The sequence below is a fragment of the Typopeltis vanoorti genome, chromosome 5, assembly GCF_054136105.1.
Source record: "Typopeltis vanoorti isolate ZY-2024b chromosome 5, IOZ_Tvanoo_1.0, whole genome shotgun sequence".
In the NCBI taxonomy this organism is placed as follows: Eukaryota; Metazoa; Arthropoda; class Arachnida; order Uropygi; family Thelyphonidae; genus Typopeltis; species Typopeltis vanoorti.
The window spans coordinates 41770383-41797902 of record NC_143553.1 but is presented as its reverse complement, the minus strand read 5'-3'; the positions used below and the strand labels follow the sequence as shown (position 1 = coordinate 41797902).

At 35.6% G+C, this 27520-nt stretch overlaps 2 protein-coding genes across 3 annotated transcripts in view; one reads left to right on the top strand and one right to left on the bottom strand.

The window, feature by feature from the left end:
• ReepA (Receptor expression enhancing protein A) overlaps positions 1–4177 on the bottom strand; it is a 194292-nt gene extending 190115 nt beyond the window's left edge. For both annotated transcript variants that reach the window (XM_090392373.1, XM_090392374.1), the window contains exon 1: positions 3978–4177. In XM_090392373.1, coding sequence (XP_090248499.1) covers positions 3978–4009 — 32 coding nt within the window. In that variant the 5' untranslated portion in view covers positions 4010–4177. The remainder of the gene's footprint in view (positions 1–3977) is intronic.
• A 354-nt stretch (positions 4178–4531) lies between these two features.
• LOC150106336 (uncharacterized) overlaps positions 4532–27520 on the top strand; it is a 580415-nt gene continuing 557426 nt past the window's right edge. Inside the window, 1 exon segment of the mRNA XM_090393088.1 lies at positions 4532–4687. Within this exon segment, the coding sequence (XP_090249214.1) occupies positions 4532–4687 (156 nt within the window).

Sequence of the window (27520 nt, the reverse complement as noted above, 5' to 3'; positions counted from 1 at the left end):
GGCTAGTATAATGGTTATATAAATTGGCAATGAAGAACATGTCAATATTGTTATACATTTGTGTATAAATATGTATGGGAAAAAGTTTTTAAAAAAAAATAAATAAAAATTAATTAGGAATGAATATAAATTGCGAAATTTAATAATATACACAGACTGGCCTACACATGTGGTGAATTTCAAGGGACACATATCAATCTGGCCACAGTGTGAATATTAGTCAGTTTATGATATTTACCTGCTGAGCTCCATATTATTTTTTTTATTATAACATAAGTTTCTCAATTTCAGACTTTAATATTGATTTTCTTCCAGATTATCCTTACTAACATAAAACTGACATTGAACACATTTGGTAATAGTAATACATACATCCTGGTATCAACATGAATTTAGGTTGTTCTCCCAAGGTGGTGCTCATATAAGATGTTGGATGTGAATGAAAACATCATTGCCTATTAGGCTTGTAGACTTCCCACTAGAATAATAAATTACATTACAAAGCAAATGTCACACTATGTTGTATACATGAAATTGAGAGTTTATTTTTCACTTGGTTAGACTATAATAAGTTTAGTTTAATCCTTTATCCAAGTGTGAGCAAACAAAGTTTGCGCCTGAAAGTATCTTCAGGACTGGGGTAAGGTAGTGCAACACCAGGCAACTCGTTGCAAAAGGTGGAGAAAGCTCTCATCACTCCTATCTCAGTATCTCGCATAATGCAAAGCACTTCTCCTTGCAGATATGTGTAATGCTATGCATTAAGGCAAGGGCCACTACCCATACTGGTTTCAACCTTTATTGAGGTCTCGTCAGTGGGAGCCAGGCCCAGTAGTGGAGATACAAAGGCAGAAGCAATGAGATCTCATCACCTATAGGAGTTGCCAAAGGGTGTGCAACCTTATTATTAAATTATTCTAGATTCAGAGAAAGATGTTGAGAGTTTATTTTTCACTTGGTTAGACTATAATAAGTTTAGTTTAATCCTTTATCCAAGTGTGAGCAAACGAATTGATTTTAGAGTGATGAGAGAGCTTTCTCCACCTTTGCAACAAGTTGCCTGGTGTTGCACTACCTTACCCCAGTCCTGAAGATACTTTCAGGCGCAAACTTTGTTTGCTCACACTTGGATAAAGGATTAAACTAAACTTATTATAGTCTAACCAAGTGAAAAATAAACTCTCAACATCTTTCTCTGAATCCAGAGTAATTTAATAATAATGTTGCACACCCTTTGGCAACTCCTATAGGTTAGGATGACCTCTCATTGCTTCTACCTTTGTATCTCCACTACTGGGCCTGGCTCCCACTGACGAGACCTCAATAAAGGTCGAAACCAGTATGGGTAGTGGCCCTTGCCTTAATGCATAGCATTACACATATCCGCAAGCAGATGTGCTTTGCATTATGAGAGATACTGAGATAGGAGTGATGAGACTTTCTCCACCTTTGCAACGAGTTGCCTGGTGTTGCACTACCTTACCCCAGTCCTGAAGATACTTTCAGGCGCAAACTTTGTTTGCTCACACTTGGATAAAGGATTAAACTAAACTTATACATGAAATTGTACAGAAAATGGAGCAAATGAAGCAACATTTTTGTTGGTCCATTTTTTTTTATTATTATTATTAAGAGAGAGAGACTACCAGGGAGTCAGGAACTCAGGGGGAAACTATACTATTCGCTCCAGCTGTCATACCCAATCTTGAATTCATTCATGCTACTTGCGCGTGCACACACACACACAACACCCAACGGCAATCCATTCCGATCACGCACTACTTTACGAGAGAAAAATCTAGCTCCAGCCCTAACCTCCTTTTTGGCAGAATTCATTCTCAAACTTCATGGAAGCCCTGTCCTTTCGCCACCCTCCAGGAAATGAAAAATTTCACCTACTGAAATTCTGTGCAACCCTTTCAGAAATTTGTAAGTCTCAATATATCACCTCTCTTTCTTCTATATGCTAGTGTCTGCAGCCTACAAATTCTCAATCTGTCTTCATAACCTGTATTCTACAATCCTGATATTATTTTTGATGCACTCCTTTGCATTCTCTCCACTATCACAATCATCATGGAAACCAGACCTGCACACAATAGTTTTAAGTGAGGTCTTGTAAAGAGGCAAAAATGACTTCCTTATCTTTTGGTTCATTTCATCATTGCCAATATTCTCTGAGTTGTATTTACAATTTTTGCTATATGACCCTTGAACTTCCTGTCAATTAAAACTCCAAGATCCCTAGCTTCATCAGTTTCTTCAAGCATAATCCCACATTATAATTGGTAGGTTTCTGCATTGGATATCTAATCACACCAAAGTACATTACTTTACATTTATTAACATTGAAATGACAGCCATTATCACATGCCCACAATTCCAGCCTATTCAAATCATTCTGCAAGTACTGCATATCAGCAGCACTCCTGATTACCCTACCTATCTTTGCATCATCAGCAAATAGCTGTATGTCATTAATGTTACAGATTGAATAACAATGGACCAAGGACTGGTCCTTAAGACAGCACATCACTGGTTACCTTGAATCTTGGAGATTTCCCTCCTCCCCTTATAGAATTTTTTGAAATCTGTCAGTCAGCCATCCTCTTATCCATGCAGACTGTTTATAATCCAATCCCATATTCTCCAATTTATGCAACAGTATTCCATGCAGTATTATCAAAAGCCTTAGCAAAATCCAAAAGTAGCATGGTGTATCCATTCCCCTTGTCTAACTCAGTGGCAACATTATTATAGAATGTGAGCAAGTTGCTAAAACATGACTTTCCCTCAGTAAACCCATGCTGTTCATTGCGAAGTAGAGATTCTCTGTCAACCCATTTCTGAATGCAAGCCCTAACCAATCTTTTTGAAATTTTCATCACCACTACTGATATACTGATTGGTTGATAGTCGGATACATCGTTCTTTGCACCACCCTTGTGAAATGGGATTACCATATATTCTTTCCACTCCTGTGAAATCTTTCCTGTTCTGAGACTCAAATTATATAACCTGGTCATGGGAATTGCCAGTTCAGCTGAACACTCTTTTAGCATCTATGCTGATATCCCATCAGTCCTATTGCAGAATTCTTATTCAGTTTGTGGAACAACTGTAGTACTTCCTCCGCATCCATATGAGCTTCATTGTATGGTGAAGAGGCAGCAGCGAGTTCAATGCTGCATATACCAGGTTGATAGCTTTTAGCAAAATGGCTGCTCATTAGTTGAACAATCACTTCTGCATCAGTCGCATGCATACCATCTGCATTCAGTACTGTTATTCTTTCAAATTCATTCTTTCTTTTACTTGCAGCATAACGATAGAATTCTTTTGGGTTGCCTTTAACTTGCAGAGCCAGTTTCTTTTCATATTCAGACTTAGCTTTCCACACAACACTTATGATAATTATAAGCAGCAGGCCAGAAGAGTCACAACTGACATCATCCTTATGCACACAATATTCCTTCTACATTATCACATTTAAAAAGAAAAAAAAAAACCCTGATACATATTGAAACAAATAGTCATTTTCCTACTCACACTCCCTGAAAATTGGTATCAAAAAACAAACCAGGCATGAAAATGCACAGTTTAATTAATTACAAGTATAATTAACAGAAAAGATAAAGAAATATTACTAAGGTGGTGTTTAATCTGTACTCAGATATTTTGAATTACAGTTTTGATTATCATATTAAAATATCAAGTAAAAAGTGATGTAGAACAGCCATTACCATGCTAAAATAAAAATCTCCCCAACCCCCTCCTCTCTCTATCTATGCTCTGCTCACCTGGATTTTTAAAGGTTTGCATAACATAATACCAGATCAAAAATTTCGAAATCAACTCACGCGCAGTGATTCATTCAATAATGATAATGGCACTCAACTGTGATAGTTTCAGATGTGCAAATGTTAATGAACTTCTTAATAACAAAAGACAAAAAAAGCAAAGGAAAAAAATCTTACATCACAAGTCGTGAGATTATAGCAGAAACCATTTTCCTAAGTGGAATTCAGGTGCTGAGATTCCTTTCATACGTTTTCGATAATAAATTAAGATAAAATGCTAATTATTCTCAGTTTAATAATTTTAACTTTTACTTATACTCCAATATCATTGTCATTGCTTCAGATGGCCAGTAAGACATACTGCTACGATTCCAAGCAAAAAGCGCCATGTTGGAATGTGACGTCACCTTAGAAAATACATGGTGGGCGGGAACATAGCAATACAGGATTATTTCAAACAGAACTGCCACGATGTTATTGGCCAAGCATAACAAAACAGCATCCGTAGTCATGACTACTGTAAGATATATCACGTGATACAGAACTATTTTTCTACGAAAAGTGCAAAAGGTTGCGTAAGCTTAAAAGTGTTACGTGGCGACCTTTCAACTCTACTATAGTATGTGGTTATCATTGCGCATACGGGGACGTGTTTGTGTTTTGCTTTAAATCACACTGTTCAGGAAGAGAAAGTGTTTACAAAACGTCATCATGGATACTTGATTTGTGTCATGGCATTTAAGCATAGAGAAGAAATCGTGGGTAAAAGGTTTTTATCTGTTTGTGGCTTTGGAAAGTTAAAATTCTCCAGGATCTCTGAGTGGGAATGGCGGGCCGGGATCGTGCGTGCTGCCTCGCATAAGGATCCAAAACATCCGGAACTGACAGTAAGTGGTAGCGTAAGCTTTCCGTCTGTTTTTTGTTTTGTGTTCTCTGAATTGTGAGATTTAAGTAAATATAACTGCAGTGTATAGATTATCTGAAAATCTCATGTGTATTTGAAATTGTATTTTATGCATGAATTTTTATAATACATTCCCGTACTGTTTTTGAAATCCTGTAGAGCCCTCAGCTTGTGATAGTGTTCGATGTCTACGGGCGGGTTGTTTGAATGAAAACATATTGTTACAGATGATGTTTGACCTGTGTCCCACACTCCCAGATGTGTATCGATAACAAAATATGCAGCATCTAACTTCTTATTGGTTATCAAGCAAAAGTCTTAATATATGGAATAACCAAAAGAACATGCAATTAAATCTTTTTTTTATTATTATTTTTTAACAGGTATGTGAACAAGGCTGCCATAAGCCTTTCGTCTTTTTTCTTTTCCAGATGAGATAAAAATAAAACTTAATATAAATTAGTCCGCTATGTATTTATGAGTGAACCGCTTTACATGGATTGACACTTTAATCTCGAATTTAGTAAAAAGGCGTGTGTGTATATATGCATCTCAAAAAAAGATGCATAGTAGAGTGCATTACTGCTATGCAACTAATGTGGAATCACTACTATTTTCGGCATTTCATGGAAAGTGTTGCATTCTTTTGTGAGAAACTTGATTCAAGAGTTCACTTCATACTGGCTGCAAAATCTTAAACCTTACACGCTATTGAAATGTTTTTGTTGGAGTTCTCTCCTGGAGTCAAACACTCGTCTAGGAAGTGAGAAGTTTATACAAAACTCCATAGCTTTATCACGGAAAATCTCCCCTACTTAAAATATAGCTGTCATATTGAACTTAAACCTATTCACTCCTAGCATTCATAATGCATTCCGTTCACCCGTCACACTCCACTTTAAAAAATGCTCATCTTATTCACCACTCTCTTTTGCAGTTTCCAAAGATGGCCTCTAGTTCATGTTTCTTCCTTTTGTTCCACTATCTGAAAAATTTCTCGTATCCATGATGTAATTACCTTTCGATTGCTTCAACTTCTCAGTCACATCACCCTTCGCCTTCTCTCTGCGAAACTCTCCAGATAACATAACTTCAGTATGTCCTCATAGCTAATACTTCACAGTCCTGAGATCATTTTCGTCTTCAAATCCTCTTCAAATCCCAGTGACCAGATTGGAGCACAGTAGTCTACATGTGGCCTGATCAAGGTCCTGTACATCGGAATCATTACAATTTTTTTTTTTTTGTAAATCTCTGCTGTAATATTAATGTTCTTAATATAACAGCAATCATCTAAGTTGTCTTTACAGACATTTTCAATATTCCCCTTGAATTTCAGATTTCAAACCACCATCACCCACAAGATCCTGCTTTTTCTCTACTATATTTCCACGTGTAAAGTATGCCGTCCCCCATCTACAGATCCCAGAGTTCAAGACTTGCACTTAGCAGTTTCACATTAGTATCCCCGTCCATCTGCCTACTTTTCCAGCTTATTCAGATCTTGAATAGTCACCACATCAGCACCATACTTAACAATCATTCCCAGCTTCACAGTGTCCGATATAATCATAGGGTGACGGTATCATTGATATAAAGATCGAGTAGTAATAGTTCTGGTACAGAGCCTTGTGGAATCCCACTGGTAATTTTCCTTTTCCCAGATATTGCTCCCCCCAACCATATGATTATATCAGACAGCCAGTTGCCAATCCCACTCCATCTACTTAATATCTAAACCCCATGCGTTGCAGCTTGTATGTACAAAACTGTTCTTAATAAGAGCTCACTGTATTTCCTGGAGTAAACCATAAACCAACTGCAGTTCAGAATTAATCTTGACCATAGCTGATTTTTATTAATATTATTATAATCAGGGCCGACGGTGCAAGACGTGTATTTGCACTGGTGGACAAAATTGGCATAAACTATACGAAAAATAAGGGGGAAGAGGCAGCAAAATTCCCAGGGGCGACTCTGATTATAATGTTATTACCCTAGCAACTAACCTTGTGGAGGCCAGAACTTATCACCGGAGGCAATGAAAGCTTTCCTATCTACGGAAAGCTTTCATTGCAATTCATCGATGCACTGCAATGCACCGATGCATTGCAACCGACAATTAAAGAGAGGAAAATACACCGATGCATTTTCCTCTCTTTAATCGTCTAAAAAAAATAGTATATAATTCATTATAATCAGTAACAAACAGTATACTGTATAATCAACTTAAACATTTATAAGTTAGGGCTGAGAGACATAAATTTTCGTCAAAAGACAAAGTTTTGGTGCAGAAATCTTAAAGATACTTGAAGTTTACCAAGCAATTACAGAAAAGTTTCGTGGAAAATTCTTAGTATTTTTGTAGTAATATATAACGGTTATGAACACGTCAAATATCACCTCCTCACTCGCGGTGTCAGCAATCTACCTACCAGGATTCTTCGTGGGAGGGAAACACATTACAAAAAGTTTATTTATTGATTAAATTTTAAGGAGTTAATTGTATAATTTTATTTCGGTCTTGTTCTTGTCTTAACGAGATTCTACGAGTAGAAGACCACTCCAACTTCCTTGTACGTTACTCTTCCACTAAATAAGGTTTTCGTAAATCTCACATAGAACAACATTCTTTATTCGTTTAAAATACGCGAATTCCGAGTATACGTGAATCCCGTCACAATATAAAAATATAACCCATAATTCAGATTGTTCAATCCCTTAGCAGCTTTGTAGATTTTAATCAAATCTCCACTTATTCTCCTTATGTCTCCCGATGTTTACAACTCATTCTAGATATCGGTCTGGTCATTCTCCTCCATATTTCGTCAGTATATCTATGTTCTAAGATAGGGATCCAAGCATACAATAATCTAAATTACGAGTAATCATTGTTTTGTATAGGAGAATAATTGCATCTTTGCGTTCACTAGCAAAATTCCTGCAAATTAACGAAAGAATCCCGTTTGTAATCCTAGGCTCTTACTACATTCTTTAGAAAATTTCATACTGTTTCTAAGTTCTTTTCATCTGCTGCTATTCTCAGTTTATCCTTACTCCAATAGTAAATTACTCTTAAATTTTCTGCTATCTAAGTGAAGGACTTCACATTTTAAGGGGTTAAATTAATTGCCATTCCACAGTCCAACGAAATACAGTAATACCCCGATATTTGCTTAGGTTAGAAAAAGTGCTGAACGGGATCTTTATAAGATATTCCATTAGAAGATGAAAATACATACAGTAGAGCAGTAATGAACTTGTATTGAGTGAATTTCTATGAGTCTAATTATACTGTATTTTAGATGCGAGTTTAGGCTATTGAACTTTCCGCGAATCTCGAATGACCCACACTCTTTCGAGGTTTCTCCTTGATCCATATATGTATTCTGCACGAAGCGAACCGAATGACTGGATGTTAGCGATGTTGAGGTAATGGCTACTTTCGGAAATTACTAAGCATGAGCACTATACGAAACAAAACAGAGAAGCGTTAAATATATGGCATTACTGTATTCTCTTTAAGTCAGCCTGAAGTAATAAGTCCTTGTTATAAACTGCCGTCTATCCACTTTGGTGTCATTGTGTTAGACATTAAACTTTTAATTTCATTATCAGTATAATTATGAAAAATTAATAACATCGATAATGCCTTCGTAGTTCAGTCGGATCGACGATGCCCTTTAGCTCGAAGAGCATGGGTTTGAATTCCGTCGCGTATAAAGGACGCGAGGAACCTTTATGAGGATTTCTCAACTGAAGGTGAGTTAGTAGGTCTTATATCGAAGTGGCAAGTTTTCATTCCGCAAAACAGGCAAACAGGCAAGAAGAACACACGCAATTTACAAACATATTTACATAATTTACACTGGCCTCATAGCCTTAATTGCTTCGACCGTAAATCCCAAACAACCAGCCAGCCTTCTCTCCTTTAACCATTCTAACTACTTCAGTGACTTGTCGTAGACGACATATTTTCCCATTTTGTACATAAGACGAGTGTGCACCACATCATCTAAATTTCAAGTATATGATATTAAAACTATTTATTGCATCTGATTTCTTGGTAATAGTATCATAATAAAATTGCCCTGTCTAATCCACTGAAACTTCCTCTAAAATCGCGTAACTCTCATTATTAAAGTTGGCAGTTTAACTATCTCTATCCTCCTTAATATAACATGTTTGATATGGTTCCAGTACCCTTCGAGTCGTATTTCAAGTTCATTTTTAGTTACTCGTTTTTTTTTTTTTTTCTTTAGTTCGCTATCGAGATAGTGAACTAACTGAGATGATACAACGAGAAGGTTAGGAGGAGGTGCTAATTAGTGATGCAGCCACTTCATAAAACTGGTTTAAAGCATTAGCTATCTTCTCGCAGGAATTGTCAGTATTCACTATTGTTGTCGTCTAAAGTACTGCTTCCCAACCTTTTCATGTCGTAGCACACAGAGAAAATTGTATAAAAATTCCGAATAAAATCTTTTAGAATTTTTTTTTTTTTTTAAATATGAAGCTTGAGTTTGCTTCCAAGAACATTAATTTTTTTTTTTTTTAATCAGTTTATGCTTGAAAAGGCTGCAAGAATTTCCCTTCTGCTTTAACCAGAATTCCGTTGATTTGATCTCTAAACTGTACTTCAAGGGTGCTATCATTCTTTTATATTTGTTCATTGTGTTACACGCAAAACAGTGAACACAGTGTGACTAAAGTAATAATCAAACTAACTGAAGTGATACAACAAGAAAGTTAGGAGGAGGTACTAATTGGTGCAGCCACTACGGGGCGCTCTCTGGCGGTGACTGTTACGTAGTCTTACGCGCCAAAATAATCCCGTCAGTCAGGAAGATAGCCTTACACATAGTGGCATATTTTCAGATTTTAAATTTTTGAATGGTCTTATAAAAAAAATAAAAAAAAAATTACAGCCATTAATTATCTCGCGGTACACCAGTTTAAAAGATATTCTCTAAAAAGATCGATGCGATTTATACATTTCCTTTTGATATTCTATCATATAATTCCTCATTTTCAGCCGTAGCTCTCATAGCTAACTTTTTTTCGCACGTCTGCTTTTGAAAGTCATACACATTTAGTGGTGTTGTTACAAATGGCTTTATCACCTATAGTTGTGTCGATCAGCTATTATTATTATTATTCGAAAAAATAGCAACGTTAAAAAAAGTGAAATAAATCTATTCAGCATTCCCTACTGATAACAAAAATCATTATTATCCGATTGATTAATTCCATTGTTATCCATTTTGGGCCTTCTAGAATGATCCATTTTAAGTTGTATAAAGATGAAAGCATAATTTCTCTAAACATTTTCCATTAACGTTAATTCAACTCACTTGATATCTTTGTTCAGTTTAGCAATGTTAAATGTTCCTTTAATTTCCTTTTGGAAAAACTAAATTTCTTACATTTTAGCTTTCCTCCTTGTAGCAGACACTACAGACAGAAAATTATAATCACCACTTGCAAGTGTAGCTTGGTAACCTGAAGATTAAGCACACAAAATGTTCCTTAGTCAGTATTAGGTTTAGTATATTCCCTCCTCTTGTGCATTTTGTACGGGGGTGTATAACATATCCAGAAAAAGTGTACTACTACTACTATATACCAGCCGAATTTGCATTCCACAATCTCCAATCACTATCAAGAAAATTGAAGTCTCCCATTGTTGTTGAGTTTAATAATCGCACTAAACATTCAGCAGTTGTGTCTGAATTAAATGAAAATTTCCGTATAAAATTATAGCTTTTTACCAATCAGTAACATGACCTCTACCTTGCACTCCATTTTGTTTGTAAGTTACGTGAGTACCGTATTCAGATTGTCAGAATGCATATCAGGAAGATAGTTCTGCTAAACGTATTATGTCTGGCTTTGTGCTATTAGTCATTGCTCAAATTCGTGATATTTATTAATTATCAGTTAAATAATTCCATTTAAATTTATCTTACACAACCTCTGTAAACCTCCAGGGAAGTATGGTCTGTTGACTTAAAATTGAAGTTCCAGTCCTGGTTACCAAATAGACCCAACAGAGCTGGTACTTAATTTTGAATCATTAACTAGTACCTCTTGCACTTTCGTTTACAGTAGTTTCTCAGTGATTTCTATCTCTGTCATTCTCAAATGAGTAGTTACATAGCGTTCTGCTTATACCCTATACCCCCCCCACGTTTGCTTAGTTTCCGGCTTTTGTTACAAAAATTATAGTACGACATATAATTGTGGTATATGCTTCCAAGCTATCAGCTGATTGCTAAAAGGTTGTAGTATAACACCTGCAGACCAGGAATGAGGACATAGGTAAACTTATGTCCTCATTCTTGGAAACATACGTAAACTTAATAACGTAATGAATTACCATAGGACAAACTGTCCGTAACGTTTTTTTTAAAAGATTCCAACAGTCTGGAGAACACTAACGTGCTCCTCAGATACTTCAACTTAGGCTGTTTAGAACTTTAGCAATTCAATGCTTGCTTTTATTATTGTGGCAATTGCTTTTCTATTTCAGTACAAGCGCGTATCAGATTTTAAGATTTATGTAAAACTAAAATAGAGGGAAAAGCGCAAGCATTCCAGGTTTTAGGATCATGATTCACCAGAGATATTTCATATTGTGTACACTGAAAATCCCTCACCATGGGTATAGTGACATTACAGGCCTGCAAAGCTGCTATATCAGGCCTGTAATGTTTGTGTCCCGGATTATACAACAGTATAATCCGGGACACAAGAGCATACTCTTGTAGTCTTAGTTTGATGTACTGATATTCTTGTCTTTGTCATTCTATAGTTAGTTTTTTGTCTTTTTCAAAATCATTATGGTGTAATAATTTCACTTTTATACTGAGAATTGTTAATGGAAAAATAATATATAATATATACATGTGTGTATGTATATGTGTGCGTATATATATGTGTGTGTGTATATGTATAATATGTATATGTGTATATGTATAATATGTATATGTATAATATGTATATGTATAATATGTATATGTATAATATGTATGTATATGTATATATGTATAATATGTGTATATGTATAATATGTATATATGTATAATATGTATATATGTATAATATGTATGTATATGTATATATGTATAATATGTGTATATGTATAATATGTATATATGTATAATATGTATATATGTATAATATGTATATATGTATATGTATAATATGTATATATGTATAATATGTATATATGTATAATATGTATATATGTATAATATGTATATATGTATAATATGTATATATGTATATGTATAATATGTATATATGTATATGTATAATATGTATATATGTATATGTATAATATGTATATATGTATATGTATAATATGTATATATGTATATGTATAATATGTATATATGTATATGTATAATATGTATATATGTATATGTATAATATGTATATATGTGTGTATATATGATATGAATATATGTGTGTATATATGATATGAATATATGTGTGTATATATGATATGTATATATGTGTGTATATATATATATATATATTATATACTGTTTTTTTTTTCCTCATAAAATGTTCATCCAGTTCTAGTTTTTCCTATTGCAAGGTAAATACATTCATGCTGCTGCTTGTCCAATATATAAATTTTCAGATCTACAGTGGGATATCGGCAAATTCCATCATGTCATTTTCATTTTTTATACACTGACATTCCATTGAATTGTAACCACACTCATCCGGAGTGGAGCTCATCAGATCGACTTCAGTATAAAGGTACGTGTAGTACCTTACACTAGCATAGTAGTAGTAGCGTGTATGTTCTACAAATCAGAGTGTTCAAGTTTGTCATCGAAAAATTTTGCAGCTCGAGCATCGGATGCTTACATCTCAGATACTGAACGCTGTTAGTGGTTAACGTGTATATAGAATGGTATCAGACAAGCGATAGCGCATGCCACCAATGAAACTGTAAAGGAGCAGAGAAAGTGGACACTCATGCTGAGCTGACTGTTCAGAGCCCAGTACTCTAATCGACAGAAACGTCACCAAGTTGACATCACAGTTGTGTAGGAACAATAACCTGTGGGGTATTCATCGAAACTTAACATTAAATTAATTACAAATATTACATCTCGTAAACCATCTTCAGTGGAAAGAACAGTAATAGCAATTTGAATAACAGATAATAAAAAACGTGCAACAACAATGAGAATTTCTATATATACAGTGCAAAGATTAAAACTATACACTAAAAAACAAACATTATGTGATACAAGTTAAAGATCACAAACCCCAAATTTTAGTAATGGTTAAACCATCATTGCCTGTTGAATTCGAAAGAGCTTCAGCACTTTTTTTGCATAAACGTACATATTTATAACCACTTCGGTGTACTTATTTTGTGTTTGTGTTCCATTGGTTCCCATGTTTAGTATCCATCCTATTTTGGGCCAGTCCAGATTTATGAAGTTTAATCAATTGAGTATTGAAGGCGTGATAGCCTATTTCATACAGAGGATAGTAAGGTTTTCCTCTCTGTATATTGATATATTGATAGAGAGAGCACAGATAATATCCATTATCTGTGCTCTCTCTCTCACACACGACATCTACTGCCCACTAATACTAGTTTTTGTCTGTATATTGTGTGTACTCTGGTCGATTTGCCTGTATATGTAGGATGAGAAATAGATGTCGTGTGTGAGAGAGAGAGCACAGATAATGGATATTGACTTTGTGTGTAGATGAAGAATTAAGTATTGTAGTGTAGATGGTGGGTTATATGGAGTGCCCTCCGCAATGACTCCTTAGAATCCGTGGAGGTGCCACATAATAATAATAATAAACTTTGATGTTTAGAAATAAGTTTCTCAGTTGATCTGCTTGGTTTACCAAATTAAGTTACAGAACATGCATTAGATAGGTAGTAAAGGAGAGACAGTTTGTCTTTTAGTTGAAGGTAATAGCTGACAAATTTGATTGTTTGGTTTGAATGCTGCAGAAGTCGAAATTTTTTGAATTTTTGTAACATTTTCAAAAGTGTCTCTTACATAGGGATTCTGTGAATTCCATCTTCATTTGGAGAATGCGTAGGAGAAGCAGTAATTTCATGTTTTATTATTATTATTATTATAACCATTGAGAAGGGCGTTTTCCTTGATAGTTTCTATTTCTTGTAAAGTTTCTTGTGAAGAGCAAATTTTTTGAGCTCTTGACACTACATATTTAATTATTCCAGATTTTTGGAATTGACGATAAACAGACCATTGATGTGTAATATATCGTTCAGTGAAAGTGGTTCATGGTGGACGGAAATAGAGAAACCTTTTTTCACGTATGGGGAAGACATCTAGAAAAGATAATGTTCCTTTAATTATTTTTACAGAATAGATTTTATTCTACAGTACAAAATGCTGATAGAATTGTAGAACGTAATTGTTGAACTCTGTGTCCAAATGCCAAATGAAGCCTCAGTGAAAAGGGAAGTAACATCAAATCTTACCATGACATCAGGATGATTAAGTTTTATATTTTAATTTTCGAGAGAAAGTTTTATGGAATTTTTGATTGATTAGCTTCAGTGACCGAGAAGATGGCATAAGGCATAAGAATTCGAATGATTTTAGGTTGGGCTGCGGATAGAATCAATTGGTCTTAGGGGATTGTTTTATTCAGTTTCCGTGGACCATAAATCCTGGGTGGTCTTGGCTCAATAAGATCTTAGATTTTGAACGGCTATTTGATTTACCGAAGTGTATTATCTAAACGTTTGGTTGTACGAGTATTTAGTTTGGTTTTTGTGAGGTCCCTGCTGATAGTTGAGCAGTGTAGTTTTGCACTCGAAAGCTTGTGACTGGAAAATGAATGTTCTTCTACGTGATCATACTGTTACTTTTGTGTAGAGCTGAAATAAATAAAAATTAACTGGAATTACTGAAATAGAGAGCCAAAAGGCTTCACTTCGGCGATGCAAAATTATTCAAATTAAGTGGATATTGAATCCAACATTATTTCAAAGCCGAATAGAGAAACTACAAGAGTTTCGTGCCGAATATAGAAACTATAAAAGTTCCGGTGGTTCCAAGCGTAAGCAAACCTTTCATGATAGGGGCAACTCGTAATAAAGGAGGAGTAAGCTCTGATCACTATCCTTAGTATTTCCCATAATGTAAAACACATCTCCTAGTGAAAATGTACGATGTTATACATCATACATTTAAACATACATCAACAAAGGTCGAAACAAGTCTGTATAGTGACCCCCCCCCTCATAATGTATAACATCATACATTTCCGCTAGGAGATGTGTTTTACATTATGGGAAATACTAAGGATAGTGATCAGAGTTTACTCCACCTTTACTACGAGTTGCCCCTGTCATGAAAGGTTGGCTTATGTTTGCCGCCGAAACTTATAGTTTCTATATTTGGCACGAAACTCATGTAGTTTCTCTATTCGACTTTGAAATAATGTTGGATTCAATATCCACTTAATTTGAATAAACTGGAATTACCATATGTGTAGCCCACTACCCCACGTAGATGGACGATTATAAGTATGCCACAGATAACGTGAGTCTGGGAGCCATTCATGATATGGGATATGTTTTCTAGCTAGAGTTAGGACTCCTGTTTCTATTTGTATTGTCAATGTAACTTACCATTAACTCATTGTTGACCACGTGCACTTTGTCATGTTCCATGATGATAATGCACCATATCCCTGAGTCTGCCCTAACCTGCACCGAATTGCTTAGCACACAAAGGACATCACCTACTTTTACAGGCTGGCCGATTTTACACACACGACATTAGGCAGGTGGTCATCATTCATTGTCACTGTGTAATGATTGTCAATCTGGTTTGTGATTTCAAAGTTATTTTTAAATAATAAGCTGTTTATGTTTTAATTTAACTGCACTACAGTATGGTGCAAATAATTCAGGAGCCTTGTAGTCAAAAGGCTCTTGAATTACTTGAAATAAAGAAGTTTCCTGATAGCAACAACGGAACAGCTTACAAGATTCCATAGGTATTAAACCATGCTACAGTACAGCACCATTTTCATTAAATCATTTTGAAGAAGAAACGAAATATTAACAGGAGAACATTTCTGGACATTGTTTATTCTTAAGCATCATTAGAAGAGATGTCAGTGCTCTTTTGATATTTGGGTTTTGTGGACCATGATTCCTCGTTTTGTGCTAGATGATGAACAATGAAATTTGTTGTGTTGTTGTTATTATTACCAGAGATCTCCAGGGAGTCAGTGACCCGCTGAAGGAGGCTCCATATCATCCACACCAATTCTCATATGTTTTCTTGAATTCATTCACTGCGTGCACTCACCACCTACAAAAGTAAGCCATTCTAGCTACGAAATCTAACTCTCACACCCTATCTTGACTGCATTCGTTCTTATCGTCCATGAATGTCCTCTCACCATCCTCCACATAATGAAAAATTTCATTCTACCTGTATAATCCATTCAGACATTTGTAGGTCTCTATTATATCACCCGTCTTTCTCCTGTTTGTTAGTTTCTGCAGTCTACAAATTCTCATCTGTTCTAATCTGTTCTCTTAATCTACATTGCACAGTCCTGATATCATCATTAGCAGTCTCCTTTACATCCTCTCCATCGTTTCTGCATCACCTCAGAAACCACGAGACCAGATCTGTCCAGTAGTCCAGGTGAGGTTTTATCAAGTCTTTCTAAAGAGGCAAAATGACTTCCTTATCCTTATATATGACAAACGTTTGCAAGCCTTTCAATTATCCTCTGAGTTGTATTTGCAACTTTTCTATATGGCCAGTGAACTTCAACTTCCTATCCAATAAAACTTCAAGATTTCTACACAGCACACCAAAATGCATAATTTTGCATTTATTAACATTGAACTGACAGCAATTTTCAGTAATGTCTACAATTCCAGCCTGTTCAAATCACCGCATGTCAGTCGCATTCCTGATTACCCTGCCTATCTTTGCATCATCAACAAATAGCTGTATGTATTATGTGTTTCTTGTCAGATCTGGACCAAGGACCGATCCCTGAAGCCACCACCGGTCAACTTAAATTTTGAAAACTGGCACCCCTCATAGACCACTTTTTGATATGTTCCTCAGCCATCTTCTTATCCAAGTTAATAGTTTATAATCCAATCCATAGCTTCCAACTTATGTAAGACCATTTCATGCTAATCTGATATGGATAAATAGACGTATCACTCATAGGGAGAAAACACGTGTCTAGAGATAATAATTATTAACTAAATGTATTTAGCAAATAAATTACAGTCAGAATTTCGCCTTAGTCAGCAAGACATATTCATGAATACAAAGAAATACAACTAAGCACGTGCACGCAGGCATATTAGGAAGGCAAATACGAATAGCGTGTGTCAGGTAAGGTCCTACAGTCTTAATTGACGCTCTCTGCGGGTGCAGTGATGGAAACTTGCATGTCTGTGAAACAACCTATATCTTGGAATCTTCACTTTTGCATTACGTACGATTATTTTTCGAACCTATTAGTCCATGTCATTTAGCTTTCTTTCTCGTCCAAGACTATACTATATATACATGTTTCATCATCTGAAGGATTATATTCTCATTCTTTCTGTGGGCTTTCTTATATCTCTTTTCCCTTTAGATAATTTTATTCTTAGTATATGTATATGTTTTCCTGTACCAAGCTCTCTCCTTGTTTTTAGCTGACCGATTATTAGCCTGCATATGTTCAGTTGGTTTCTCACATTGATAAACTCTCTCCTGAAACAGGAGAGATGTTGATCACTCTTATTAAACTGTAAATGCTGTTCTTTGACATCCGAAACACACTATTGTATTACATTCAAAACTCACCTATGCTGCGTTGTTAGCCAAACACACATTACCAACTATCGATTTCAATTGTAATAATCGGAAATTGGGTTTTTCATCAAGGCAAATCGACTAGAGAAATCACGCAATTTACAGACCAAAAAAAAAAAAAATACTACTGGTGTGTGTGGGGGGGGGAAGGATGACGCTGTATGGATGGTAATGGTAGATAGTGCTGCTGTTTAAAGATGGATTATTAAATAGTCGAGACGGCTGGTTGTGTGAAGTGAGTGTCCTACTACAACTCATTGGATATATCAAGCAATAATAATAATAAGCCGTACTTGAAGAAAGGAGTATCTAGAAAGTTCAGCGAAACAATTTAACGAACGATAATTTACCGAAAGGCAATTTCCAACAACTAAAGACTTGTTCTGAATTTCTTTTTTCCGAAATCAATGAGAACATCAGCTGAATTAAGAAAAAAAAATGAAACAAATACAACAGAAAACATCTAAAGGAACAGATGCTATTGCTAACAATTTAACTTTAAAAGAGCAATTTTCAAATATTTCTTTAACATGTTTCTTAAGTGAAAAAATACCGAAGTTTGCAGAAGCGCCGTTAAAAAATTATTATCGTTCTCAACTATATACTTATGTGAATCAGTTTTTGCCCTCCCGTGCGACGAAAACTAAATTTAGAAGTAGACTGGATGTGGAGGTAGAAATGAGACTAACACCCTTAAAACCGGATTTTAAATACTGTACTCTTTAAAACAACCACATCCTTTACGTTGAAAACGAAGATTATCGAAGGGTGTTACCGAAATGGAAATGTGAAAAATGGTGTTGAAGCATGCGGACTTTTTTCGCTTCCAGTTTGTGTGTGTGTGTGTGTGTGTGTGTGTGTGTGTGTGTGTGTGTGTGTGTGTGTGTGTGTGTGTGTGTGTGTGTGTGTGTGTGTGTGTGTGCGTGTGTAAAATTGCAAACAACTTTGATCGCAAATGAAAGAATAATGGGATAATGTGTCCATTGATGGTTGTCGTGACGAGAGGAAGCTTTCTGTACGCTGTTTCAACTGAAGACGAGTTAGTCAAGATCTCCCAGAAACTCTGTTTTTTCATCCAGCATAGAGGTAGATCGGCAAGAGAACTCACACAATTTACAGACAAAAATACCACTTGTTGGCTGTAGACGATGTTGTGTATAAATGGTAGATAGTGCCATTGTATTCAGCTGAATGATTACGTATTGGAGACGGCGAATTTTGTGGAGTACCCTATCGCGATGAGTCCTCGGACTCCTTGAAGGTGTCAGGTAACAGTAATAAAAATAATTAACACAACCTATAAGAAGCCACTACATACTTGGAGAAAGGGCGGAATGGGAGATATTTGAAATAGAATTCTCACAGTGAAAAAAGTTTGGAAACACTTTTCATGGAGGTTGAGCCTAATTATTTACGATAGCATTTTTTTATGCATTTTCCTTGTACTCATTTGTGTATCTAGACTGCAATTAAAACCGATTGTTGGACATACGACACTGTCGTGCAACACAAGCCGGAATGTAAAATAAAAATAAAATTTGGAAATCAGCTTACAAAGAAATGTGATAAGTAGGATTGGCGTGTGCTATTAAATGACTTAGCCTTAGCTTAACGTAAAGTATTTAACTCATGTCATTAATTATTTTCGAACTATTTTATTGTGTCTATGCTCTCCATTTTGGAAACCAGTGTGTGTTAAATAAATTTAGACAGCTATACAAAAGAAGGATCAGTGATGAGATTATATTTCTTACTTTTCAACTTACAGGTGTTGAAATTTCAAGTAAGCTATCATATCGGCCCAAAAAATCTGAAATGTCTATCTGCCAAGTTTAGCTTTCATATGGTTACATCAATTTTTTTTATTATTATTTTGTTTTAAATCAGTTCCACGCACGATACTTTTCAAACCTGTAGAATATCAATGTGATGTATGGAAAAGTGACAAAGAATTTCGCATCGATTTGCTTTTTTTTTTTTTTTTTTTTTTTTTTTTTTGAACGGCAGGAAGTTATAGTCTTTGGGAAGGCTGTTCCAGAGAGCAGATAGATAGAATGAAGGAGGAGAAAGAGGAATTGGTTCGGTAGGTTTGAAGTCGGACGGTAGATGGATGTTCACCAGCAGCTGCTTGTGTTTTTACATGATTAGAAAGCAGCAGAAGAATGGTGATGGACAATTCGTTGGGAAAGTGTTCATGAAAAAAACGACTATGAGAAAGAAAAAGAGTGATTTGTAAGGGAGGAGTTATCAGTTAATCGGACTCTTCTCTTCTGAATATTAAGAGTTTCTAGTTTGGAAGTACCACTCGCCCAAAAACGTGGAAAACAGTATTAAGGATAGAGTTGGAGTCTATATTGTCACCAGCAGTGCAGTTGAAAAGTCATGTCATGAACAGTTGCTACTATTTGGTATTACTCAGAAGCGACTAAGGTTACGAGACTAGTGTATTATATCTGTTAACTGTGTATGGCGGGGTTTGTTTTGCGGGATGAAAAACGTCCTCCATATAAGATAAGACCGACAAATTCACATTCAACTGAAAAGTTCTTATAAAGGTTCTTGGCGTCCTAGGCAGGATACCAATCTAAGTCTTTCCAACCAAAGTGCGTCATCGATACCGACTGAGCTAAGTAGGCGTCTTGAGCAAAAAGGACGTCTAGTTTTTGGAAGCTGTGCTTTTTTGCTGAAATGTACTGTAAAATATCAGGAAAAACTATCAGTGTAATTAAACTAAAGAAGAGATACTGATTTTGTTTGTAGATGTGGATATTATCAAAAGTGAGGAAAAATAAAGTGAGATCCTTCTCGCAGTAAATAAGAATTGCGTTTTTGGTATAATAGCAGTGAAGTTCATACGATTATCCTTGTCCCACTGAAAAATGGCAAGGAGATCAGAGTTTAAGATTTATAAAAGTAAAATAAAAAACTCATAAATCGAAAAAAAAAGATAAAATCAAAAAGTGAAAAAGCTTAAGTGTATCAGTGCCATGTGTGGGCAAGAGATTAAGTTAAATGAAGGAATCGAGTGAGGCGTGTGCAGCTGAAGGGGAAGCCTTAGGGGAAGTATGCTTCGAAAAATACAGATATTGTACATGGAATGAAAACGGAGAAAGAGAAGATAGTGTAGTAAATGAATGATAATCAGCAGAGATTTTGAGTGCATTACTTCAAATATGTGAGCAGCATTCCAAGATGGGGAATGCTGCTCACATATGTTCATTAAATGTTCGTACAGGCAAGTACACATACCGGCCACTGAAATAGAAAGTTTTATTTAAAACAGTGGTTTCCGTTTAGGCATACGACTGCTAATACCGATCCTCTTTAATTCCCTGCGCATAGTTCGGTGAGATTTGGGTCGGGAACAGACTTCATTAAATGCTTCGGTCAGTTGCTGCACACAGGAAGTTCTGTTTGTCCAAACAATCCTTCTCAGAAGACGGCAATCTCGTTCCTGACAGACAGACTATTTTCCCACATATTAAACACCCGTGATATCTCAATTTTTGAGAAACCAGTCAGCTCTGTTTTCAAAATTGCGTTTAGAGAATCTCTAACCAGACGGACACTCACAATAAGCCCTTTATCGAACTCGGAAAGATCCTTTGTTTTTCCTATTGTGATCAATACTGTTGACAATTACTTACCAGCATTCTTAAATAGTGCCTAGAACACGTGACCAAGCATTTTGCATATTGCGTAAGTGACGTTTACGTACATCTACATAAATGTTTCTTATTTAGCGGCTAGTATGTGTAGTATATTGTGTGGAAAAGTCCGCCTAGCATTTTGGGAGCTGAAGAAGCTATGGGAGAGGGGTGTTTCTGCCAAGAAAGGCCAAAAGCGAAAGTCAATCCAAGAAGTTAAATCTGATTGCGTTTAGAGAATCTGAGTATTGCTAAAATAAGGAAAAGTGAAGTGAGACCTTTCTTGTGAGAAATAAGGCAGGACTGCGTTTTGGTTATCATGAAGTTCACAGTGTTATCCTCGCTGCACTGAAGACTCACAAGGCGATCAGAGTTTCATGGCATATCACTTTTATCTCCTTGATCATCTTCAAGATTTTCCAAAAACGATCTTTAAACGACTGTGCGCTACAAGGTATTTTTAAAGAAGATGAAGAATAAAGTGTATATTTCAAAGCTATGAATACAATCATCGGCCACTGAGGCATTATTTACATACAATAGGAAGAATGCATAAAATTACAAAGAAACTTGTTAAAGAGGTACACTATTTGAAAATTGTTCTTTTAAAGTTGAATTGTTAGCAATATCCGTTGGTTGCTCTTGTTCTTTTAGATGTTTTCTGTTGCATTTGTTTCATTATTGAACCAGTTTTTTTTTTTTTTTTTCCTTCCTTAATCCAGTTGATGTGCTCATCGATTTCGGATAAAAGCAATTCAGTACAATTCTTTAGTTGTTGGAATTTATTTTTTTTCAACAACTTTATCACTCTCAGAATTGTGAAATATTTTCACCGTTCTTTCTTCAAGTACGTCTTCTTATATGTTGTGTTAATTAACCTTATTATTATTACTTAACATTTCCAGTGAGTCCAAGGACTCATCATAGTAGGACACTCAACCTAATCCACCGTCTTGACTATTTAGTAATCTGTCTCTAAACGGCAGCACTATCTGCCATTACAATCTCCACACAGATTCATTTTCCCAAACTCACCAGTAGTATGTTTTTTTGTCTGTAAATTGTGTGATTTCTCTAGCCGATTTGTCTTGATGAAAAACTGAGTTTCGGTTACCATTGAAATTAATAGTTGGTAATTAATTATGAACTATTAATTTTAATACTTTTGATAGATATTTTTGAACGTCATTCTGTTAACGTTTCACTTAAAATATCAAAGCATTCGAATTGATTTTGCTATTTTATTTAATATCCACTCTTTGGCTCCAAAATTTCATTTTCATTGCTTTAGCTTTGTCAGCCACTGACAAAGAAAAGAAACAAACAAACAAAAAAAACTACGACAACAAATATTTAAAAAGCCACAAAAATCTCTCAGAGCCACATGCAGTTAGTGAGCTGCGGATTGTCAACTTCTGTGTTAGTACTTCGGCTTGAGCTAACAACTCGAATTAAAACATAACACAGACTTAGGAGGGGAAAAAACGTATTTAATTAATTACTTGAATAACTCAAGTGCTTATATTCATTCAGTATCGAATTGTGTGTATAAAAAAAAAGTTCAGTTTTATGGAACCCAGTTTGAAAATTTGTTCTTTGTTACATCCATTGTTCATGATTAATTTTATAGTAAATGTTTATTATTTTATGAAATGTGCATTTAGTTAATATCCACGGTATATGTTAATTTAAAACCACAAATACAATTGGGCGAAATACGTATGGTGGATAATTTTCATCACTACTTGTGAAACTGCCACCTTATTACTGGAGGCTTCAGGTGTCAGGAATGAAGCAGGTTAGATGGCTAGTGCTCAGACTTACTTAGTTCGTAACTCATTTAAAATACTCTACTCGTGAATACGATGCGACAAAATTGTGCTTGGTTAGAAAGACCTGGGTTCGAACCCCATCTAGTAGGATGCAAAGAATATTTACAGGGCATTTCACCTGAAGATGAGTTAGCTTCTACAGGGGGTTGTAGAGTTTGTTCCCGAAAGCTAGGAGTTTCATCTCATTAATAAAAAAAATTAAAAAAACCGCTTTAGACTACATTCTATTAACAGATATGATTAATAGAATTAATTACTGCCATATATCATATATAATACCAGGGATCAACTTCGAGACCATTCGTTTACTGGCTTTACAGTTCACTCTAGTTAACAACGTAAAAACATTGAAAAGGAGAGAGCGTATCACGTGAGATGCCAACTGTAAGTTAAGAACATATGCAGGCTAATAATCGGTCAGTTAAAAATAAGGATAAAACTTGGTGCAGGAACATTGACATAGATGCTAATACTTGGCGCCTACTATACTTGAGGAGTGAGAAATGTTCATGTCTATCTATTTTCATTTCAGTTGTTCTAGGCTAGCAGCACGAAGCAGTGGTGTTATCGTGTGAGCTGCTAACATAACAACTGATGGTAGTATAGCATATGCAACATTTTCTTGGCATATTACATCACCTGATACTAACGGAGTGAAGTATGATGTTAGATTCGAAAGCGACTTTTTTAACAGCTTACTTCACCTTCTTTGCCAAATGGGTGCATCTCTTCATGGATGGATTCGTTTATCCACGCACTAATGGTTATCTGTTCCTAGTTATCCATGCCAACAAGGCCTGGGTCGTTCAGAAATGATTCCCAGATATGAGAGCGACGTGACTTAACTGTACTTAGGTACCGGTACTACTCAAGTCATTGCCAAAATCTTCGCTCGGTTATGTTGATGTTGAGTCTGTGATATCAAGTGATATGGATGTCTTCTGCTGTCCACTCTGAGGCAACTGTGAAATGCAATCGAGTTTGCCCTGGCCGAAATCATCGTGGAATGTCCCCGAACTCTTGCCGTGTATAATCTAACTAGTGAAAGGCTAAAGGGAAGTAGCTGCATCTACTCAGTAACTCATAATAATAAGCAGAAAACTGGTCATTCAGCATAACTGGCAGTTAGATCACCATGTTCTACTTGTAGGACTTCATTTTCATGGAACAGTGGGTAGCAACTCTCACGCTTGATGATTTCTAGGCTAAATACTACCAGGAAGATTATGTTGCACTCTGTGTACTCTCGTCTACTTCAAGAAGGCCATTACGGGAGGGGCGGGGACTCCCCTGGTATTTGTAGTTTATCGCCGCCATCCATACCACCTTCGAGCGGAGTTGAGGACAAAGACATGTAGAACTGCCATTAATTTGTGATAAGTTGTAGAAATATATCGTGCATATTAATATACATCTAAATAGTATTAAGAAACTTCAAATGTCATTAGTGGTGTTGAGATATTTTTGAGTGAGAGAGAAAGAAATCCTTATTTAAAAATACGGATTTCATTTTCAATGCTTCCCCCCCCCAAAAAAAAATAAAACACTTCGTCTAGAAGAACTCCAGGTTAACAGCTACGGTAAATATTATTGAATTGAATTGTAACCAAACCACCAAACACCATTAATGGTGATTTAGTATGGAGCTGGACTCATTCTTCGAGGAATATTCGATTCCATCTCGCTGTTATCGGTATTGATCGTTCATAGAAATTTTGATAGTGGATTGATTTATCCGAACTTATTTTTTGTTTTCCTGCTTTAGACACTGAGTAAGAGCTAAAATTTCAGTTTTGGGCAGAATTCTGAGCTATACGAATCGTTATGAATAATTTTTTGATACTGATATGCACAAATAATAATAATATTGTTAACACATTATTATCAAAAATGTGCACACTGCTGAAAGTTTCTTAAATGTTCTTAAAGCTTAAATTAACATAAATAATCTTTAGATATTTTTAATTCTGCATTCCTAGTTAGGAATTTAATGTTTCCGTATCCATACATAAGAAACTCAGAAACGGTAGCCTTCTGATTCTTACGATTATCTTCCCAACCTTATGTTTATCGACAGTTAATTGCCCTTAAGGCCGTATGTCTTACTGAATCTGATCTAGAAGCATCTCTCTGTTTTACGCCTTAGCTGTTCTGGAAGAGTGTATTCTTTTCCCTGTCGATTTGTTTTTGCTCATCAGTGTTTTTTTTTTTGTGTGTGTGTGTGTGTGTGCTTATTAATACGTGATTTTGAAATTTTGTTTTTCATTTATTCCCAGTAAGCTTAGTTTCGATGCAGTATATTTTTCTTTACAACAACCAATAGTGGAAACTCTTCCATGTTAATTATCACTACCTACACATACTGGCCACTGAATTAGAAACCTTTATGCAGATATACGTAAACGTCACTTACGCAGCTTAAATGCAAAATATTTGGTCACGTGTTCTAGGCAACTAAAATGCTATTGGTTAGTAATAGTGTTAAAAGTGTTGATCATAATGGGAAAAGAAAGGATCTCTCGAGTTCGATATAGGAATTATTGTGGGTAGCCGTCGTGTTGAATCAGTGGAAAATAACCCACATTGCTTGTCTAAGAAGCGTAATTGTGATCCTAAGACAGTCTCTCGGAAACAAGATCGCCGTCGTCTGAGAAGGCCTATACGGACAAACAGAACTTTCTGTGTGCAGCAGTTGACCGAAGCATTTAATGAAGGCTGTTCCTGACGCAAATCTCACCGAGCAAGCTGATGGAAATCTAAAGCAACTATTAATTTGGCTTCCGAATAATCTCGCTGCCACTATTTTATCAGTTTTGTATAGAGGGAACCGGGTGATGCTGAAGCCACGATTTGCAGAGTGGTGAAAATTCACCATGTTTATGATGGTTAATTTTCGTCCAGCTCTGCATATGCATTTTCAGTTTAGTAAAGAATCTATGGTTGTATTTTTTATTGCTTTCCCACTTTTAAGGTGCTTTAAAAAACTCTATGAAAATTCAAGCCATGAGAAATTACATGCAGATGGGAGAGAGGGTATTTCTCTCTCTCTCTTTCTCTCTCAATGCCATTAACCATTTGATTTATTTTCATTTACTTTCTTTAGATGTTTTTTTTTTCATTCCCCTCATCTTTTTCTAATAGCGAAGTCATCTTCCTTGTAGACCTTAATGTTTACAACTTTTTTCGTACAAACATTTGTGGATGTTGTTTCTCCTCTATGCAAATCGGATTACAGTCTGTTGTTGATTTCTCTGTTGCTTTCCAAATCATTATCAAATCTGAATTACTGTATTAATCAGTATTAACTGAAGACATCATAATACTTCCAACCGCCGGGGCCTTAGCAGTCACAGCATTAATTTTAACAATCACAAAAACATCAAAAAACCACAACCAAAATATAGATATCTAATCCTTCGCGTAGATAAAGGAAATGCAGCTATAAATTGGAATACTCACATCAACATCATCATCATACTTGTCAAGGATTTAGGCCTAGAATGGCCTGTTCTGGCCGTAGAGGTCATCATTGAATCTCTTAAGAGGATGTCCTGGTTTTCTTTTTCCTATTGGTTTGTAATTTAAGGCTTGTTTTGATTTCTGTTTTTATTCTTTCAACGTGTTCCATCCATTTATGCTTATATTTTTTACTTTTTTCTGTTACTGATTCCTGGTTTAATTCTTTCAAAATTTCTTTTGTGATCGAATAGAGTATACTTTGCAGTTTTTCGCATAAACTTAATTTCAGCTGTTATTAATCTTTGTCTTTTTGTTTTATAGTTCAGATTTCACTTCTGAATACTCAGATTATCACAAAAAACCTAGAGATTCTTCATACAGATGCATAAGTAATCGTATTAACGACAACAGAACGAAAAATCTCGTAAAGATAGCTTGCTTGCCTGAACATATTCGCATAATTTTATCATCACATTCATCAATCCCTACTGTATATGGTGGTCCGCTTATTTATATACAAAGTATCCAATTGAGGCATTGTGTACGCCATCGATTTGTCCACATGTTCTTTCACAAAATATCTAAGATAAACTCCGCCAGATTAATCACACGTACAGACTCCCCGTCAATGCCAAGAATTTGTATGCACTTCGCAACTAAAGATTTTGGAGTATAAAATGCAGACATACTGGCTAATTTTGATGGGACATCCATTTTCATGCAACCAGATGACGTGTAACAAGTAATCAACCTAAAATTTGTGAAGTAACCCTGAGGCTTGGCGTTGGATCCCTTCTTCCCAGTCTCCAGTTCTTTTTAAAGCATTCACAGTTTTACAATTAGCCTATTCAAATTCGCCACTCTATGTAACATTTATCACTTTTATGGACAAATAAACAGAGAATAAAGACACGCAAAGCATAGAATATTAAAGAATGAATGCTACTCTACTCTTCAAACATACTTTGACGACTGCCATTCTTGGAGACAACACACAGTGCAG